We start from the raw sequence: 20252 nt of genomic DNA, 5'->3' as shown, positions 1-20252 counted from the left end.
TTACATATTTATTTTTAATGTATTGTTACTTACTTGAGGTGTTGCGTTTCAGAGATGCTGTCCCGTTCACGTCGCTAGGTCCGTTCTTCTTTTGCAGGTTTTTGGGATCAGCCTTCTGTTTGGATGCTGAGCCGTTGGTTGCAGTTCCTGTCTTGCCCTTCACCTAATTGGACGACACTTATTAGCCAAGACAAAACACTAACAAAGCAACTAACCTAGCATTACTGGTGCCCAAACTGAAGTTTTTTTTGAGGGGGTTAGGGTATGTTAGTCACCTTAGCAGGGTATTGCTTTTTAGTATCATGAGTTAGGATCTTAGGAGAGATGTTAGAAACAGGTGTTTGGTAGTGACTCATAGCAGTTGTGGAGGTAGAAGAAGAAAGAGCAGGAGAAGAGGGCTTGTTTGGGGCCGTGTTTTCGTACAGTGCTGCTTCTTGTGGCGGACGCCCCCCTGTGCTGGTACTGGGTGACTGCACATCAGGAGAAGAAGAAGAACAAGAAAGTACATAGTGAAAAGTGAAAGAAGTATTTAGTATTTACAAATAGTGGTTCACTTGGCAGGGTTAGAAAAATGTTAGTACAATCCAGATTCAATTCAGGCATTTTTCAAGAGCTATGCACGTCTGAAGTGGCACAAAAACACGAACAATGTACTGCTATGTAGATAACATACTTAGTAGGAACGTAACTGATATGCATAAGTTGCATAGGTAGGTAGCATATTTAGTATGAAACATAGCAAAATAGTAAATCAAAACGATATAGGGTTATGTAGATAGCGTAGGTAGCATAGAGTAGGATTGAAACATAGTCAAAACAGTGCTCGTACTTGAGTAACCTTCTTTACCATTCCGTCGATGGGCACGTCATCATAGTGCAGCGCCGTGCCGCTGGGGCAGGCGTAGCTGCCGACCGGGTTGTCCAAGTACGGGTTAGGGGAGATGGCCCGCTTGCTGGTAAAACTGTAAGAGAAACATAGTTGGCAACATACAGCATGCCGCTGTGTTTACATGCCGCTGCAGAGCGTAGCCCACCAGAGGGACTGCTTGGCCAGCTGGATGACGTTAGCGGTGGTTTCCACGTCGATGTAGTCGTAATGCAATGTGGCCGGGTCTGCGGTGGAGCCGGTCTCCGCCAACAGGACCCCCAGCCAACGGCCCATGGCTTCAGATGAGGACGCCTGAAGGGAACAAGTTAGACTTGTCAGTGTTATAATATACAAATATACAACATACAAAACATGTACCTCCAGTACGGCCACTTCCTGTCCGTTGCGGAGCAAGCGGAAGGCAAAGCGGTGTTTGTGGTCGAGGCCTGGGATGACCTCACAGCCTCGTAGAGGCAAGGAAGCGATGTGGCTCTTCAGATCGTCCTGGTCCTTGTGGAGGAGCAGCTGGTTGTCTTTGAGGCGGCACCAACGCTCCCGCCACCGGTTATTGGACAGCACGTTCAGGTACCCTTCAGATGACATGCCAGTTATCATTAAAAACTGGCTGGAGGTGCAATTGTATTGATATAAGAAGAAGATTGGACTAGATTTATATAGTGCCTTTCAAGACAGGCGCTTCACATTGAAACCCATTATTCATTCACTGGAGTTAGGCTGACGGAACCGTGGCTGCAACTTTGCACCTATGGCCTCTCCAACCACCACCAAACATTCATTCACAATTATAATCCACTGTGGGCAATACCAGAAGGTAGGTGAAGTGTCATTTAGGTTGCAAGCATGCAGGTGCTTGTGCATGAGCAAGAGGTATTGTCTTTGTTTCTATTATACAATATGGCGGTTGTGATTAATAACTGGCAGGAGGAGTGATCACATGACACGCAAACCTCGGTTTTCGAACGCCCCCGGTATTTGCCAAAATATTGCCTCGGTTCCCGTACACTATCCTGGTTATTGTACAATACTGCATCTTACAAACTGTTATATTTTCGTATGTTGAAACCCTGTGGTGAGGTGCACGGTGGCTTAGTGGTTCGCGTCAAAAATCGGCTTCCGCCACGAGGTCCGGCCGTTCCGGTTGCCGTATAATGTTCCTAACTCTTGGCCACACTCCAACATGGTAGGTGCGGTAATGTGCCTCAAAGGAGGTTGCCACTCGACTCTCGCCACCCGCAAGAAGAAGAAAACGCAACACCACAATGCAAATATTTCTGCAGTATACCGTGGTGAAGTTAGTTTTGCGTTAGACGTTATATATATTTGGCTCCGTAGCTACAGCGGTAGTTCCCCCTTACTGTGCCAGGGTTGCCGAGTCATGAAGCGGGGAGCGCGCAAGGGAAGTGTCGCTCTAACCGCTGGTTGTTTATACTAGGGGCCGTCAATAATTTACTATTGCGTTTAAGAGAATTTGTTAAAAATATGTCATATATTCTAAACCACACCACAAATTGATCTATAACTATGTCATACTCTCTACCTTCGTACCTGCGACCCTAGTGAATGAAGAAAGCGACACAGAAAATGGATGGACAAATTTTGTGGTATTAATAAAGATGTGGACGGAAGATACTCCCAGCATTGGTTGTTTATTGAGCCATCTTGGATCAAACACCCAACACCAAATTTTGCAATACTTACTGTAGTTTACACAATACTGCTGTTACTCAAATGACTGACTCACTATCACTATAAACTAGTCCGTTGGCCATATCAACAGACAGTGCCATCCTGGTGACTAAAGAAGAAATCAAGGAAGCTAATGTTGCCAAAGTGTTAAACAAGAGATCACAGGCAATCAAAGATGTTGAGAAGTTGTTGCTGGTGTGGCTCAACCTTCTGTCAACAAGAGCATCAATAAAAGGTAAAAGTGATTTTTTTTTACCCATTCATTTTATCCATTTCATTCATCATTTACATTTAGTCTGCATGTTTTGCTGAATCTTTTAGGGTGAGTCCAGCCACCCTACGGAGGAAACTCATTTTGGCTGCTTGTATACACGATTCTTTTGGGCACGCGAGGGTGGTTGTGGTTTAATTTATTTCGAACATGCCGCAGTGAAACATTTTTATGGTATTTTAAATCATTTTCAAACTAATTGTGGTCAATATGTGCATAAATAAGCTACATATGTGTCTATATAGTATATATATCCATTCATACAATATATTAGTTAAAATTGTTTTCAAGTTAAAAAAAAACAACAACACATTTTTAAGTTGCGGTGGCTTTTATTTTGTAGTCGCGCACCGCCGCGATCAATTACATGTGACGGCCACTAGGCCCAGCGGGGCCCATCCATCCATCCATCCATTTTCTATACCGCTTCTTCCTCATTAGGGTCGCGGGGGCATGCTGGAGCCTATCCCAGCTGACTTCGGGCGACAGGCGGGGTATACCCTGGACTGGTCGCCAGCCAATCGCAGGGCACATATAGACAAACAACCCCCAGCGGGGCCACTATGTGGAAATACTATGTCGTGTCCTGTGTAATTCCTCGCAGCCTGAACTGGGCTTCGACGTGTTGCCAAAAGTCGTTAGCTGCCTTGTTAGCATTGAGCAGCGCCGGTATGGCTACGCTGTTGTCACCGTTGTCCGTCGACATGTTACTCATGTCGAGTGTCACCAAATGTTGACATGTAAACAACAAGCAACAACCACTTGACTCTCAGTGGCATGACACGTCACATGACCTGGAAACAGGTGTGTGGAAAAATGTGACCTGCCACTATGAAATATTGAGGTAACATGACGAGTTTTGTTAATTACTTATGTTGTGACCTTCTTGAGCCACTTATTTACATTTAGCTTTTCTTTTCTTTTCTTTTATTTGATTTTATTTTTCTTACTAAGGACATATTTATTGTGTTGTGACTTGAGTTGCAGAATTAGCCACAGTAGACTGCATTGACAACTGCATTTTATTAACGTACATTTTGATTATATATAGAAAGAATTCCGTTATTTTTTGTTATTCATTTTAAATATGTATATTTCACTTTCATCGTGTTCTATTACATGGTTTAACAATTACTGTTTTTATTACTTTTTTTTCTCTTTCCAATAAAGATATTTCACAGTAACACATTTTAGAGCTGTATTTATGATACCATCAAACAGTTATATTTTTGCCCAATCTATCAAGAATCTCATACCGGCCCATGCCTACATGACACATGCAGGTTGAGCATTTGCGCACGCATGTGCAGGAATTTTGAGGCCTGCTTTTTATATCTATTTTGCACAGTGGCAGTTAGCATTAACAACTGGTAGGAGGAGCAATCACATTATTACATGACACAAGCACAAGTGCGCAAGTGAGAGTTTGAGGTTTTCAGTTGAATTCTATCATGCAGCAAAGTGGCAGTTAGCATTAATAACACGCAGGCCGCGCGATCCCATTGATAGCACAACATGTACAGGTTGGGTGCTCATTCTTTAACAACGATGCTTCCACTATTGCAAAGCTTACCACAAGTTGGTACGTCTTCCTCCGCTGACGAGGTCTGCTCATCCATGGAAGGCTTTTTCTTGCCCAGACCGATGATCTTAGTGATTTTCATCCCGGTGCCCTTTCCAGTTGTTCCCGTCTTCTGCTCCGACTTGGAATTCTTCTTTCCTTTCCCTGGATATGAATAAAAAAAGCAAAAACGTTCAGTTTAGGTCAAACCTCACAAGAAGCTGTCGTTATTGATAATGCGCACCGTTGTCCTTGTCCTTGTCAACATGTCCGTTCTCGGGCGTTGCTTCGCCGTCTGAACTTGGTCTGTCGCACGACGATTTCTGTCAAAGAAAATGCAAAATAAATGAATTTCAAGTGTCCCTGATTGGCCTATGGGGAATCTTAATTGGTTATTTGTAAAATATTTTTTTTAACAGAATGGATCAATGTTCTGCACTCCTGTTTCCACGATGGCACACAAATGTATTGGGTTTCACCTTTTCCAGCTCTGCTTTGTAAACAGGAGATCCAGAGCGATCCAGTTCAGACGTCCCACTGCCGCACACCTCTCTCATGATCTGAACAGTTGACAGAATACAAAAACCCCAGACAAGATGGTGACTTCTGTCGACAACCAGCAAATTCAAGAAGACATTGCAGCTGAGTGTAAGACTTGTCCTGCGTAAGTTTCCCGTGGTGGCATAGAACCAGGACGTTTCATATGACCAAACTCATGGCACTTTTGAAGACAAACTTTGTCAACGTCACAGCTTTCTGAAACATCGACCGCTGTCCGAAACATTCGCAAAGTATGAGAAACTTCTATGGGACAGCAAAAAGTCATTGGCTGTAAGAGAAAAGAGACAACACCTGTCGGTGGTGAGTACTGTCGGGTTTAAACGCTTCATTGGGCACATCAAGGCTCGCTACATAATGCCTATTGTGGATAAAACTATACACCACATGCATCAAGAAGTACAGTGGTGTATATTTGCCCCCTTCCTGATTCCTTTTTTTTTTTTTTTTTTGGTCACACTTAAATGTTATGTGACTTCTTGGATAAGTCGTCGCTGCGGCCTGCCACTCCTGGGAAGGTTCACCACTTTTCCATGGTTTCGCCATTTGTGGATAATGGCTCTCACTGTGGTTCACTGGAGTCCCAAAGATTTAGAAATGGCTTTGTAATAATGTAATAACCTTTTCCAGACTGACAGCTCTCAATTAATCTCAGTTATGTTTTAACAGGGGGGGGGGCAATCACTTTTTCACACAGGGCCATGCAGGTTTGGATTTTTTTCTCCCTTATAAAAGTGTCATGTTCTGCAGGACAGAAGCGAGCACTTCCTGTCCTGCGCTCTTACTTTGGCGGGCTGCACTTCTTGCTAGGAGGAAACTGCAGCCGCTTCACTCCTGGTGGTTGCTGCGAAGCTGGCAGCGATTAACACTAGTGGCTGTTTAAAAGCCCAGCACCGCCTCGAGTACGGCGCTGGTTCATTGCCTCTAGTCATCTCGCCTATGCTGTTACATGACAGTTTTACTTACCTGCTGCTACTACCAATTGTGTTGTTTTCACAGAGCCTTTTCCTCTATCGCCTTCTGTTTTGTTCCTGTACAACTGTGAGTACCTGCACCTGTTCGTGCATCATTAAAGATTTTTATTTGCACCCAGCTCATGACAAAAAAGTTTCATTTAACAATTGCATTTTGTGTTCAGTTGTGTTGTCATTGACTAATATTTGAATTAGTTTGATGATCTGAAACATTAAAGTGTGACAAACATGCAAAAAAAAAAAAAAAAAAATCAGGAAGGGAGCAAACATTTTTTCCCCACCACTGTAAATGGGTCAGTTTTTCTACATTCCTGCTGTTGCTGACTATTATTCTCTGAGTAATATCACCGGATCAAGCCTTTTCAAACATTGCACACTAATAAACAAGTAACAAAATTATGTATGATCGGTACTGCTGTCGGATTAATATCGGTATAGGCTGATATTCAAGCTGCAATCTCGGGATCGAATAGGAAGTGAAAATAAAAAATATATTAATTATATATATATATTAATATTGGGGCCCTATTTTTTTTTAACCCCAATTCTGTTTTTTTCTGTTAAAATTTTTTAGAATTCCGTTTTTACCTTCCATCCATCCAACTTCGTGGGTATGCTGGAGCCTATCCCAGCTGACTTCGGGCGAGAGGCGGGGTACACCCTGGACTGGTCACCAGCCAATCGCAGGGCACATACATCACATCACTCTCCCATTCATACCTATGGACAATTTAGAGTCGCCAATTAACCTAACATGCGTGTTTTGGGAATGTGGGAGGAAAGCGGAGTACCTGGAGAAAACCCACACACGCACGGGGAGAACATGCAAACTCCACACAGAGCTGCCAACAGAGATTTGAACCCAGGTCTTCCCGATCTCCTGATAGTGTGGCCTTTTACACTTATTTTACCAGCAGAGTGTGTGCTATTTTGGGTTAGTGAATAAAATGTCAAATGCAAAAATCCTTACATTTACTGATGCAATACATCATATGCAAATTTTGGCCATTGATTGAGATGTCAGTCTCTGCACATATTGCTACAAACTGGAATGCCCGTGCTTGTGATTAAGGACGATGTAGTCGGCGATGCAATTCCAAATGCATTATTAATGTAAGATATTTTTTATGACACCCTTGTTTTGTTTACACAATTAGACAAATGTGACAGAGAGCGCTTTTATTTTGAAGGCCGGTAGTGGTAGTGTGTTGTGTGCATTGAGAATGTCTGTTGATGGTTAAGACGAGTTGGGAGCAAGAATAATGTGCCTGTGGTCTTTTTTCACTCAGAACTTGCATGGTGTCAGCGGGCATCGGAAAACGCTGACTTTTATTAAAGCGGTAAAACACAACACGGTGCAAACACACACAAAAAGCCTGTGTCACTCACATACAGCAGCACTAGCATGCGTTGCTAAACAGAATCAGCAACTTTGTCATTGTACAGAGTACAATGAAAATTATGTGCAACTCCTCTTCAGTGCAAAATAAAAGGCGAAAGACAAATAATAAAAAAGATTAAAAAAAGAGACTATAAAAACTATAAAAGCTTCCCGGAACCAGTATTATAAAATTAGCTGCCATGTATCAATGAATAAAGAAATAAACATTGCCCAGTGATATTAATATTACACCACTGTTATATTGCAGGATTTCCCATATGAAATATTGCACAGGTGGGTTATGTGACAAGAAACAGATTTATTAATGCTATGGCCCTGTAAACTAAGCTAACCCAGCTAGCTTCCAGGCACGCTCCGTAAAAGAAGTTTTCCCGTCAACTTTCACTGGTGATTCAGGTCACCATTTCAACATGTTTAGTTGAAGGGGGGGCGGGTTAGTGTTTGTGATGAGATTCCGTCTCGAGTGAGTGGTCCGCCGGGGGAAATACTTCCCCACACAAACATTCCTTCTCCTCACGATGACAGCATTTCTTTCACATTATGTAAATTTCCGCAAGATTCAGCGTTCAACAGTAAATTCAGTTTTTATTGGCCAATTCCATGATTACGTTTACGCTGAAATCATAGGGCCTTACAATAGAAACACTCTATAAGTAAGCATTAAAAGTATTTGATTAAAAAAATCCTGAGCCTACCACCACCGTCAGATTACAAACCTTACGTCAGATTATGAACCTTTGAAAATCTGGCAAAACTACAAACAATCTGCCTCATTTACAAGGGACTACACAATCTTGCGCCTCCTCCACTGATGAACTTAGTTAAACACAATATCAACATGCCTTCTCCACGTCCACAAAACACATGTAGAGGGGGGGGGCAAACTCCCTTGCACCCTCAAGGACCCTGTTAAGAATGTAGCGCTGGTCCACAGTTCCACGACCAGGACGAAAACCACACTGAAGACACCTTACCAGGCAGGCTGAGAAGTGGGACCCCAAGAGAGTTGAAATACACCCTCAGGTCCCCCTTCTTAAAAAGCGGGACCACCACCCCGGCCTGCCAATATCACATTTTTATTAAATGTAATGGTCAAATGGAAAATGTTGTACATGTGTGTTTTATGAAGTAAAAAAAATTAGGCACACGTTTGAATCTGGTGCATTTACATTTCAATGCACTACGCAGAGACAGGTTCAATAAAAATGCAATGCATCCCTCCCAAATAAACCTCTAATCTAAATCGCTGTTACCTTGAGCCACTGCTCTGCCTGTTCCTTACTCTGGACGGCCAGCACCAATGCATCCGCCCCCTGGTGGACAATCCTCAGTTCGTGTCTCTTCTTCTTGCCGTCTTTGGGGACATGGGTGATGCTGCAGCCCGTCAGGGTCAGCTCCATCTGGGGGGTGTGGTCTTTGGATGATTTGTAACACTATAGAGTGGAAAAAGGGGTTGTGGCATCTTCATCATACACTACCCAAGGAGAACATACTATAGATAGCGCTCCTCAGCCAGTAGTACTCCTCACCAGAAGTTTGTTATCTTTAATGACGCAGAGGAGCTTCGACCACTGTCCGAAGCGTTTCTTCCGCAGTAGGAACGCGCAGATGCGGGCGTCTTTAACTAAATCCATAGAAGCCTCCTCAGACGGCCACTGGTGGCGCATCTTCTGGCCCTTGTCATCCTCCTCTTCCTCGTCGTACGATTCGTAGGAGCTGCTCATGGCATCGGAATCGAAATCTGGACGGAAAAGAAAAAGCAAAATGAAAAGGCAGAAACAACTGTGTGCTACGTACAGTAAGGCTGGGCGATATGTACCAAACTCATATCCTGGTGTATTTAGGTTGAATATCAATATATGATATATATCCCAAATTTCTACATTTTAAAGCTTCATGCAAGATGCACATAAAAAAAATCTTATCTAAAAATAGCCTCTAAAACAGTGGTTCTTAACCTGGGTTCGATCGAACCCTAGGGGTTCGGTGAGTCGGTCCCAGGGGTTAAGACACACCGGACCCATCGTGTCAAGTCGTGATGACTCGCCACCGCTTAGCCATCACTGGCTGCAGATCATCACATTACATTGCTTGCCTTGGCCAATCAGTACTGCAAAGAATTTAGCGCGCTCATGGTGCGTTCCATTTGTACTTTGTCGGAAGTCAGAATTTTCGAGTTCCTAGCGGGAACACCCGACTGAAACACCCCCCGAAGTCGGAATGTTCAACTTGGAAGTCAGAGCATCCATACCACCTCCGAGTCAACAATCAATGATGGCTGCCTCGTGTGTAAACGATAAATAATCAATAAATAATTTATAAAAAAAATACTGCTATAATGTGAAGTTTTTCTGACTTGGCAACTGGAACGCTTTTAACTCGGAGATCACGTCACTGTCATTCCGACTTCCCAGTTCCGAATAGAAATGAAACGAACCATCAAGTAGTCAACGTGTGACTGATGCGGTAGTACATCGTGTGATTTCGTTCTTAATATTTTAATCCATACTACGTAACTATGTCGAGCAAAAAGAGAAAGTGGTGGGACGAATATGTACAGCATGGATTCACATGTATCACGAACCGTGATGGGAGTCAGCGTCCTGTCTCTGTCATTTTGTGCACCAGTAAACAAACATATACCTATAAACAAACATATACCTATGTCTTGAATTTGAAAAAAAATATATATTTTATTTTTCACTAAATAAGGGTTCGGTGAATGGGCATATGAAATTTATGGGGTTCGGTACTCCCAACAAGGTTAAGAAGCACTGCTCTAAAAGAAATATACAAAAAGTCAAATACAGTATACAGGTACAGTATGTCGTCACACACTCACTGGATGTGATGTATTCCGGGGCTTTCCCAGGACTTAAAGGGACGGCTTCCTCGTAGTAACCTTCTGGAAGGGAGGAGCTTGGCAAAGGTGGCGGGCCGGCATTTGTGGGCTGTAGGGAAATAACAGAACATTCTATTAAAACATGCAACCCCCCCCAACAAAACACTATTATTTATATTATGAAAGGTGGTTAACATGAATAACTGGAAAGAGGAGCGATTGCGTTGAATAGATGGCAGATCTAGCCTACGCATGTGCTCATGCATAAGCGACTGTATCACAGGCTGAGATGTTTTTGATTATTTCTATTTATTATAGAAGACTATTATAGAAGTTTGTGGTTAGCACTGACAACTGAATAAATGAAATGAATAAATAGTGGAATGAATAAAAAGTTGCCTTCCAAATGGGAGCTACAGAAAGATTTCCTAAAACTGGAGAGGAAGGAATGAGATAGAGGAGCGGAAGGAAGAATGCTAGCGAGGTTGCTGAAAAGACAATAATTATACGGCACTTCTGACAGAGGAAAAACACAGGACAAAGGCCAATGCTGAAAAATGTGAGTTATGGCAGACAAAGGTCAAAGTCGGTACAGACTGACAAAATGAGGGTAGTGCAAACTAGTCTCGGTTGGTGCTGCTGTTTTGGTTAGCAACGTATACTAGTGATGGCTATACTGTCACTGTCCCGCCTCTGATATAACATCTGAAATCAGAACAGTACCAGTTCGATTTCAACCACCCTCAAGAGCGACAAAAAATTGCTCTAAATCATCACTGGGCTGTTTCGTGGTTGACTACGGCCTATTATTAGTGTCAAAAAAATAAAGCATATTAAGCAAATTTTAAGTATTCTTGGCCTAAATTAAGCCTTTTCGAGCATAAACATGATTAAATGAACTAAAATACAAACAGCTTAAGGGAAGAAAAGGACGCTAAAGAACTGTAGTCTACACCGGCCTCTAGGTGTTACTAGTAACACGCACCAGACTTGATTGTTGTTAACAACAATTATTGTATGTGTCAATTATCTCACAACAAGCACAACAATAATACCGTCGTCCCTCGCTACACTGCAGTTAGACCATCGTGTTTTTTCAAAAATTCATGAACAAATGATCACTGTTTCGTTGCTGACTACGCCCTATTATGAGTATTAAAAAAAAGGCATTTTTAAGAAAATTGTACATATTCTTGGCCTAAATTAAACATTTCCAAACATAAAAATTTTCTAAATGAACTAAAATACAAATACAGTTTAAGGCAATACAAGACGATGAACTGCCACTTGGTGTCACCAGGTGCTTTTATTGCCGGTTTACATTATCTTGCAACAGGCACAACAATAACTATCATCATCATCATCATAATGATACTAATAACACAGGCTACTGTTGTGGCCGTACTTACTTCAGCTAAAACTCTGAATCCCCGACGTCACTTCCTGTCCACACATCCGGAATACATTTATTGAAACATACAGAAGCACGAGTCTTATTGTCATAGATGGCTTATTTTCTCTGATTATATCTACTATATTTGGTAATGTGAGTGTAAAGGTGACTATAGGACAGTTATTCTATGTATAGAGGGCTCTAATAATGTTAAAACCCATATGTAGAAGGTCGTCAACAGGTTTTCTATGCTCTAACTACAAAAATATTATATTTAGAATTAAGGAACCCTGGTTCCATGGAAATCCATTTATCGAGGAGCCACTTAACCATGATAAACGAGGGATGACTGTACAGTGCTTTATCTCTTTTATCTTTGTCTACACCAGAGCCATGGTTTGTGTCCTTTGTAGTTACCCCCGTCACCGTCACGTGACCAGAAGTGAGCTTTGATGACAAGCCAACATAATATCTGAATATTAGGACTAGCATGACTCACCCCAGTCGACGTTCTCCTGATATTTTGTTGTCTCAAACTCCAAAATGACTCGCAGAAGTAATTCCACTTCATCGTAAGTCTAGACGAGGTTTGGAAGGCGGAATATGACTTATGCGCACGCATACTTTCTTCTTCTATAGTTTGGTGCGTCACATGGTTTCATCTGCGTGTCTTTTCACAGCGCCACACATAGTTGTGCCATGTGTATTACATCATTTTCACTCAGTCATCCGTTCGCCACAATATTATTGCAGTCGTCTTCCACTGTGCTTCATTCGTCATCCTCTTTATAGAGGACTGCTTTCTTTTCCATTCCAGATTGAATTCAATAGTGTTTCTCACATCAAGTCTCTTCTTTTCTTTTGATCACAGCTGCAACATAATCCAAAATGGAGCCACAGAAAATTGCAAGTACCAGCCTTTAGATCAAGAAGGTGCAAAACACTCCTGGCAAAACACAAAGGTGGCGTGAGTGTTGATCTCGCGGCCACATCGCGTCTTTTTCCAACAATCACGTCTTCCATGTAATGACATACCCCGCTGAAGCCACTGATATGAAGACAAGACAGCCCCTTACAATATATGGAGGGTTCCACCCCAAGTCATTCAATAGTGTTTGTCACCTTCTTTATCAAAATGGCCCTTGCAACTTTGTTTAGCTCCATTGTGGATTTTCATTTTGAGAGCATGCTCATGCTAAAATTATGTAATAAAAATATGTTACAAAACACAACAGTTGGACTCGCAGTGAATTAATAACACCACAAGACATACACCATATTGTACGCAAAACAAAACACACGTTAAGGTTACGGTGAATTATCAGTAACAGACATGAAGAAGGAATACAATTAAATAAGCTTGACTTCTTCCTTCTCCTTTTTAGATATGTTAAATTGTGCAGATGTAAGCACGTGACGTTGCTTAATGTACATTGTCACGCATGTCTAAAACTAATAAACCATATATCATATCATACCATAGCATTCAAACTTTTCTCGTTTCTCAAAGAATTACGACTTTTCCTGTAATGTCCGACTTATTTCTCATTGTATCACAGTGTTTTTATTGAGGTTTTTATTTAGGTCCTCATAAATCACATTTTTATTCTTACAGCACTGAGGTTGGGTATTGTTTGAATTTGAACGATTCCAGTTTTGATTCCTTGTTTCGATTGCAGTTCTTAACGATTCTCGATGCCGATGCTTTTAAAAGGCAGTCATTAAAGTTTGCATGGTTTACTGTAAATAAGGGCGCTAACCGGATTCTTTTTGGATGAAATGTCTGAACTTTTCCATGAATTGTTTAATGATGATATGAACTTTTTTATCAACTTTACTATGAATTTCTTACAGGGCTGTTTTCAAACAGTATACAAATATCAAAGCATTCAAATTGAATATAAAAGTTGTGAAGTTCCTTTTTACAGGAGAGCACTTTCACAAAAAATGTCTACTTTTGACAAGTAGTATACTTTGTTTTCTGCCTCAATGTTGGTGTAAGTTTTTTATTACAACCTCATTTTGTTAACACAAACAGGATACAGCCCTCTTATTTTGTGTGGGTTGAGAAGGTCCTTTGACTGCTGCAAACAGAGACGTACTGTGCAAGTAAATAAATTTGCCTAGCTGTAACCATAGCGCTCATCCTTTAATTACACCGAACTTCCACATCAGCAAGCATCCTGAAACCCTGGGTTACATTGGCATGAGAGAGACGTCATTTATTGTTGGACTTCCCTGATTCTGACTGCTTGGAGGAAGACCGATGTAGCGCATCAAAGACGAGGCACTGTTATTTCTACACTATGAATGTGTGCATAGGTATGAATTTGAGTGTGAATGGTTGTTTGTCTATGTATGCTCTGCGAATGGCTGGCAACCAGCGTGTACCTCGCCTCTTGCCCGAAGTCAGCTGGGATAGGCTCCACCATACCCCCACGACTCTAGTGTGGACAATCGGCATAGAAAATGGATGGATGGACGTTGATTGTGCATTGATATCTTTGTGTTGCAAATGTTGCACGAAGCCTACCCCAGCTGACTTCAAGCAAGAGGCAGGGTACACCCTGGACTGGTCGCCATCCAATGGCAGGGCACATATAGACATACCATTCACATTCACATTCATACTATGGACAATCTAGAGTCTCCAATTAACCAAACATGCATATTTTTGGAATGTGGGAGAACATGCAAACTCCACACAGAGATGCCCAAACGGAGATTCGAACCCATATCTTCCTGATCTCCTGACTGTGTGGCCACCATAATTTTATCCAACAGGATGAAGGTCTGCGCAAGAAGTGAACCGGCACCCTCTTGGTTGGGAACCAAGCACTCTGCCACATTACCTCTCATAAAATCACCAAGTCGGTTTAATTTGGTGGTCAAGTTGCCGTCATGACACGAGAATAAATACATTATTCAGGTGAAAAAGTTCTGATCCGAACAGAATCATGTCGGAATATTACGAGAAAAGTTGTATTATTGCGAGGGGAAAACGTAGTAATGATACGAGAATAAAGGCAAAATATCACTAGAAAAAATGTTGAGAGAATAAAGTCAAAATATAACGAGAACAAACTTTAACATTACGAAAACAAAATAAAATATTTACAGCAAAACTTGTTGCTTTTTTTGTAGTGTATCGCGCAGGACTTCAGTGGAACTGTCTTGACGTTGTGGCTTATTATGTTAGCTGTTGGTTAGCATTAACAACTGGCAGAAGGAGAGACTGTTCTTTTATGTTCTTGTATTCTCGCTACATAAAAACAAAATGACTAGTCTTTGCACTGTACTCGTGAAGAGGAAATGAAGTCTGTATATGATGGAGTTCAGTGGATAACACAACCCAGATAGTACAGTGTCGACATGTCAGTGACCTACATACAAAAAAATGATGAATGCCTTGAAATTGTAGTGCTTGCGTGACGCAACCGCCTTGTGTGTTGACTTGCCAAGAAAGGCAGGCAGGCAAGGGAGGGGGAAGAGAATCGGTCTCCAACATCAACACATATGGGAGTCATTTGTGTCTCATCAAAAAAAAAAAAAAAAAAAAAAAAAAACCCAAAAAAGACCGTTGCAACATTTTCCTCAAAGCTCCAGCACGAAATGTAGCGTGGTGACGTAACCCGGAAAACACCGACTTCACTGGGGCGCGCTTACTGTCAAACATTTCTGGACTGTTCTGACCTGAAATTGTCTAAGTGTGCATGTAGTATGTATTCTCATGAAATCAAAAAATACTGAAATAAGCAATAACAAAATAGAAGTACTCACGTAATGAAATGTTTTTGTCATACTGCTGTCATACCTATAAAATGCGAGTGTCATTATCAAAACGCCCCCCCAGCGAGTTTTCTGAACCGCTGGCATCTTGGCTGTGACGGCATGCCGAGGACTCATCAAAACACAGCCATGGCAGCAAAGCGAAGAAAGAGAAATATTCACAATAAGAACACAACAATAACATTCACTGGCCTGTCACGATCGATTAATTGATTAATTGCTTAATCAAACAATTAACAAAAATTGTTAATTATGCCGCCTCGATAAATTGACATGTGCATATATGCCTGTTTGTTTTCGTCGTCTCTCTGTTCCACACAGGCTGGATGACAAGAGGGTTCACTCTGCATGTGTCTGTGAGCCCTCCTCTCATTCGGCGGGGCGACCACTGAGTGCATTCACAGACAAAGTGCTAGCAGTTAGCAAGCAAAACGCTAATATGAATGAAGGCAAAAAAAAGCCATGGAGCCATGTTTTCTCAGCTGAATGCCACAGCTCCATTGTGGCGGTGCAGTTTAATCGGCAAAGTGAATATAAAACGAAGCAGCGCAAAATGGTGCACGCTCACAGACACAGACTCGCTACATTGCAAAAAAAATGCATACTTTCAATACGGTCGAAAAGCAAACATTTCGGGAAATGTTAGAAATGTTTGACAGACAGTACAAATTTCGTAGGAGGACGTATACATGTACATGTCACAAACAGTAATTCCTCAAATGCATAACCGAATGAAAGAAGACATGCTGAAGGACATCGCCAACACTGCATTTTATTCCACCACTACAGATATATGGTCCAGCTCAAATATGACCTCCTACATTAGTTTAACAATTACACTACAAAACCGCGTGTGTGGTTTTTATTGAAGTGTTTGATTTTTTCTTAACAGAGACAGGGTCTATTTTGTATTGTTTTGGGTTATTATTGTGATTTTTATTTGTGCAATTTTTGCTAAAAGAGACTGAGAGTCCATTTTATTTTCATTGAGGTTTTTTTGCCTTTTTTGTTTGTTTAATTAATTATGTTGTTCGTTTAATTTACTGAAAAACTCTTGACATTCCAATTACAATGTTAACTACTTTTGAGAAATTAAAGTAATTCAGTTAGAATTTTAGGATCACGACCAGAAAATTTAGAGGTGCACACCAAAATCAACTTCCAAAATAAATATTTACATTTCCTCTCATAAATACTTTAATTAGTTTATTTCCATCTTTCGTCTGTGCCTGTGTTTTCCCCAGTATGCTGATGGAAGTACATGCAAACTGGAAAGTTAACAGCTCAGCCACATTAGCACTGTGGTGTCTTTCATTCGTTGACGTTGTTTGGCGCACATGTGACATTAGAACAAATGATGTCGAGAGACGGGCATCAATAACATGTAACTGCAATTTGACTTTCAACAGTGAGGATCGTTTTGGTTTCGTCCTAGAGAGTCGGGATGGGATGGTGTACCTGGGCTCCAATGTATTGTTTGAATCGGATGATTTGAGAAAAACAAATTATATAATATATCAAAGTAAAACTAAAATAATGCTATTTGGCAAAAGTAAAATAGACACTCAAATACAAATTCAAATAAGACAGTGTAAACATAGAAAGCGTACAAGAAAATCCATTTTTAAAATTCATAATAGACAAAAAATGAGCTGGAAATCACACATTAAGTATGTACAGTGGGGGTGTCACGAGACACTCAGTTCGCAAGACTAAGATTGGATCTACTAGAACGAAACAAGATTTTAACATTACTTTTAAGAAAAGTACAATGAAAAAAATGACATTTTTGCAATTTACTAATTTAATTACTACGAAATTACACTCTTCTGCTCTTCTGTGTGTATGCTACCAGCCCCCCCTCCACCCACCCAGACTGACAAAAGGGCTCACTCCTTTCATGCCATTTTTCTATGGAACAAACGCGCCAAGGTGCTGAAACCAATGCACAGACTGAAACCTCTTCCTGCCTGTTTGGAGGCGAGAGATGAGGAAAACAGACAAGCAATGCACATGGCAATATATTGACAAAATCCCACAAGACATTTTTTTCTGAAAAAGAAATCTTGTCACATTGTGATCTCACAAGATCTTGCGACACCCCAAATATACAGTATAAAGTAACAAGGGATATCTCAATAATGAATAAGGCAAAACCAAAAAGCACTCTATGCTCTTTGCTGTTCACTGGTTGCACAATGTTGGGGAAATTCAAACACATTTTCCAAACTGCACATTTCCAAACAGCCACAATTATGCACAAAGCTAATAATAATGGACTACCCAAAAATGTACACCATATTTTTCCCCATAAGAGAGGATAAATACAACCTTAGAGAAAAGGTACATCTTAATGGGATAGTCTGGACTTTTTGACATGAACTTGTATAACTTCCCCATCAGCAGTGTAGTGCATCAACAGTGACTTCGTATCACGTGATACAAACGAAGAGAAAACAACGCAGAGCGATTGAGAGGTCTGACTTTTTTGTTGGCAACGGTTTTGTGATGCAAATGTTTTACTCTTTTGAGAAGCCAAGCACTTTACTTAAGTGGCCCCAGCAATTAACTGGAACTACGTTCCTCATCACCAATTCCAACCAGATTAGGCCTGGTGACTTTAAAATATAGACTTAAACTGTGACATTGTATCTATGAAGTCATCTGTTCCGTTTTGCTTATTTAAATTCACAAGATCAATATTGAAATTGCCACATACAAAAATTATTTTTTGAGTGATATCTGTAAATATTGCTTTGCTCCAGTCCTCGAATATTTCAATACTTGACTTAGGTGTCCTATATACTGTATACACACAACTTAGTAATACATTTTTGCTTTTTTCTTGAATAATTTCAATGGTTAAGCATTCTAAAATGTCAATAGAAAATGACATGTTCTCTATCGGACTGCACGGTGGCCTAGTTGTTAGCATCTTGGCCACACAGCCAGGAGATCGGGAAGATCCGGGTTCAAATCTCCATTGGGTACTCCGGTTTCCTCCCACATTCCAAAAACATGCATGTTAAGTTAATTGGCGACTCTAAATTGTGGATTGTGGGTGTGAATGATTTTTTGTCGAGATGTGCCCTGCGATTGGCTGGCGACCAGTCCAGGGCGTACCCTGCCTCTCACCCAAAGTCAGCTGGGATAGGCTCCAGCATACCCGCGACCCTATTGAGGATAAGCAATGGATGGATGTTCTTTATCACTTTGTAGTTTAGATGTTTACCCACATACACGGGCCCCTCCTCCTCCTCCACCTTTGTTTTATGGTTTTGTATACATACTACCCTGTATATATACACATGTAGTAACAGGCACATTCGTGACAGCATTTTGCAGTATTTTGGTCATTTTAAGCATTACCAGAACTTCTTTCCTTGGCCTACTGATTTCACATCACCCACAGAAATGAATACTACTTCCGTCAACAACAGGAGCATAGAAAGCTTCTAATCATGGCAGACTTCATGAGAGCTGCCACCAATATACTTTTGGACAAATGAAGATCCAGGACCTTATCTTTTTGAACACGAGGAGGATGAGCTCTAAGTTTTAGAAGCTGAGCGGACAAAAACAGAGAGTGAAACATTGGAGCAGACAGGGGCCGAGAGCGTCAGTACCGGCATGACCTGGTGGTGTAAATGTGCAGCTTGCCAAGCCATGGCGACAGAAATTGAGTGTTTCTGCTGCACTGATGTACATGGCGCACATAGTGCTTGATATCACAGCTATATACACAGTCCATCCAGCAGTGTACAAACATGAAATGTGGGCTAATACAGACAGATAATTTGGTTGTCTATTCATAGTTATTATTGTTTCCCAGTAAGTACAGATTGGTGTCCTATCGCATTGTTTTGGAGTTGGTCCGAGGTGTTGTGAGCGAGGTGCTGTGTCACAACGCCAGAAAATTAGTTCTGTTTTCAGTTACGTTAAGAATCACGTCTTTAATGAAGGTAGTCGTAACCTTAAATATTTATTTATCCCTTTCATTCATCATTTATATGCATTTATATGCATTTCCAATTGAATTCTGCATGTCAAACTATAATTGTCAAACTATAAAAAAAACGTGTTTTGTGTTAACATTTTTGGCTATCTGGAACGGGTTAATTGGATATACATTATTTCTTATGGGGAAAACCTCCGTTTCGGTTAGAGTCGGATCTTCTGGAATGAATTAATAACGCTAACCAAGGTTCCACTGTATTTTTCCATACCGCTTCTCCTCATTAGGGTCACGGGGGCATGCTGGAGCCTATCCCAGCTGACTTTGGGCGACAGGGGAGGTACATCCTGACTGGTCGCCAGCCAATGGCAGGGCACATATAGACAAGCAACCATTCACACTCACATTCATACCTATGGACAATTTAGAGTCTCCAATTAACCTCACCTGCATGTTTTTGGGAATGTGGGAGGAAGCCGGAGTACCCGGAGGAAACCCACGCACACACGGGGAGAACATGCAAACTGCACACAGAAATGCCGAAGGGAGAATCGAACCCAGGGTGTGTTGGCCAACATGCTAGCCACTAGACCACCGTGCGGCCCCATTGTATTTTTACATGATCTAAATAAACCTTGATTGACTGACTGATTAGTTGATCAGTTACATTACTTTGCATTTGTTGTGTTGTTTTAGTGCTTTGTTTTACAGCTTATGTATAGCGTAGCTCTTGTCAAGTTTGCCTCCACTGTCAATGTTGTAGAAGTCTAAGTGTTTCCACTCGTCTGCTTTTAAATTAGAAGGAGCTGGTCGGATCTCACAAGGAGGCGATGGATAGCTACAATCAGCCATGTTTGTTTTCTCTGTGCCGTGTGCTCCCCATAGTGTCTCGGAGATGACACATGCCGTGCTTCTTGGTTCCGCATGTTACA

At 41.3% G+C, this 20252-nt stretch overlaps 1 protein-coding gene across 7 annotated transcripts in view; it reads right to left on the bottom strand.

The window, feature by feature from the left end:
• Positions 1 to 20252, bottom strand: part of afap1 (actin filament associated protein 1) — a 60584-nt gene that overhangs the window by 13561 nt on the left and 26771 nt on the right. For 3 of the 7 annotated variants that reach the window (XM_054753299.1, XM_054753298.1, XM_054753300.1), the window contains exons 4-14: positions 10184 to 10292; positions 8871 to 9082; positions 8595 to 8774; positions 4887 to 4967; positions 4652 to 4730; positions 4420 to 4572; positions 1247 to 1458; positions 1035 to 1180; positions 830 to 962; positions 276 to 470; positions 34 to 163 (exon numbers count right to left, since the gene is read on the bottom strand). In XM_054753299.1, coding sequence (XP_054609274.1) covers positions 34 to 163; positions 276 to 470; positions 830 to 962; positions 1035 to 1180; positions 1247 to 1458; positions 4420 to 4572; positions 4652 to 4730; positions 4887 to 4967; positions 8595 to 8774; positions 8871 to 9082; positions 10184 to 10292 — 1630 coding nt within the window. The remainder of the gene's footprint in view (positions 1 to 33; positions 164 to 275; positions 471 to 829; positions 963 to 1034; positions 1181 to 1246; positions 1459 to 4419; positions 4573 to 4651; positions 4731 to 4886; positions 4968 to 8594; positions 8775 to 8870; positions 9083 to 10183; positions 10293 to 20252) is intronic. The other 4 variants (XM_054753303.1, XM_054753304.1, XM_054753301.1 and 1 more) reach the window with 3 other exon arrangements.

This window comes from Dunckerocampus dactyliophorus, chromosome 15, assembly GCF_027744805.1.
Source record: "Dunckerocampus dactyliophorus isolate RoL2022-P2 chromosome 15, RoL_Ddac_1.1, whole genome shotgun sequence".
Taxonomy (NCBI): Eukaryota; Metazoa; Chordata; class Actinopteri; order Syngnathiformes; family Syngnathidae; genus Dunckerocampus; species Dunckerocampus dactyliophorus.
This window is presented reverse-complemented; position numbering and strand designations above follow the sequence as displayed.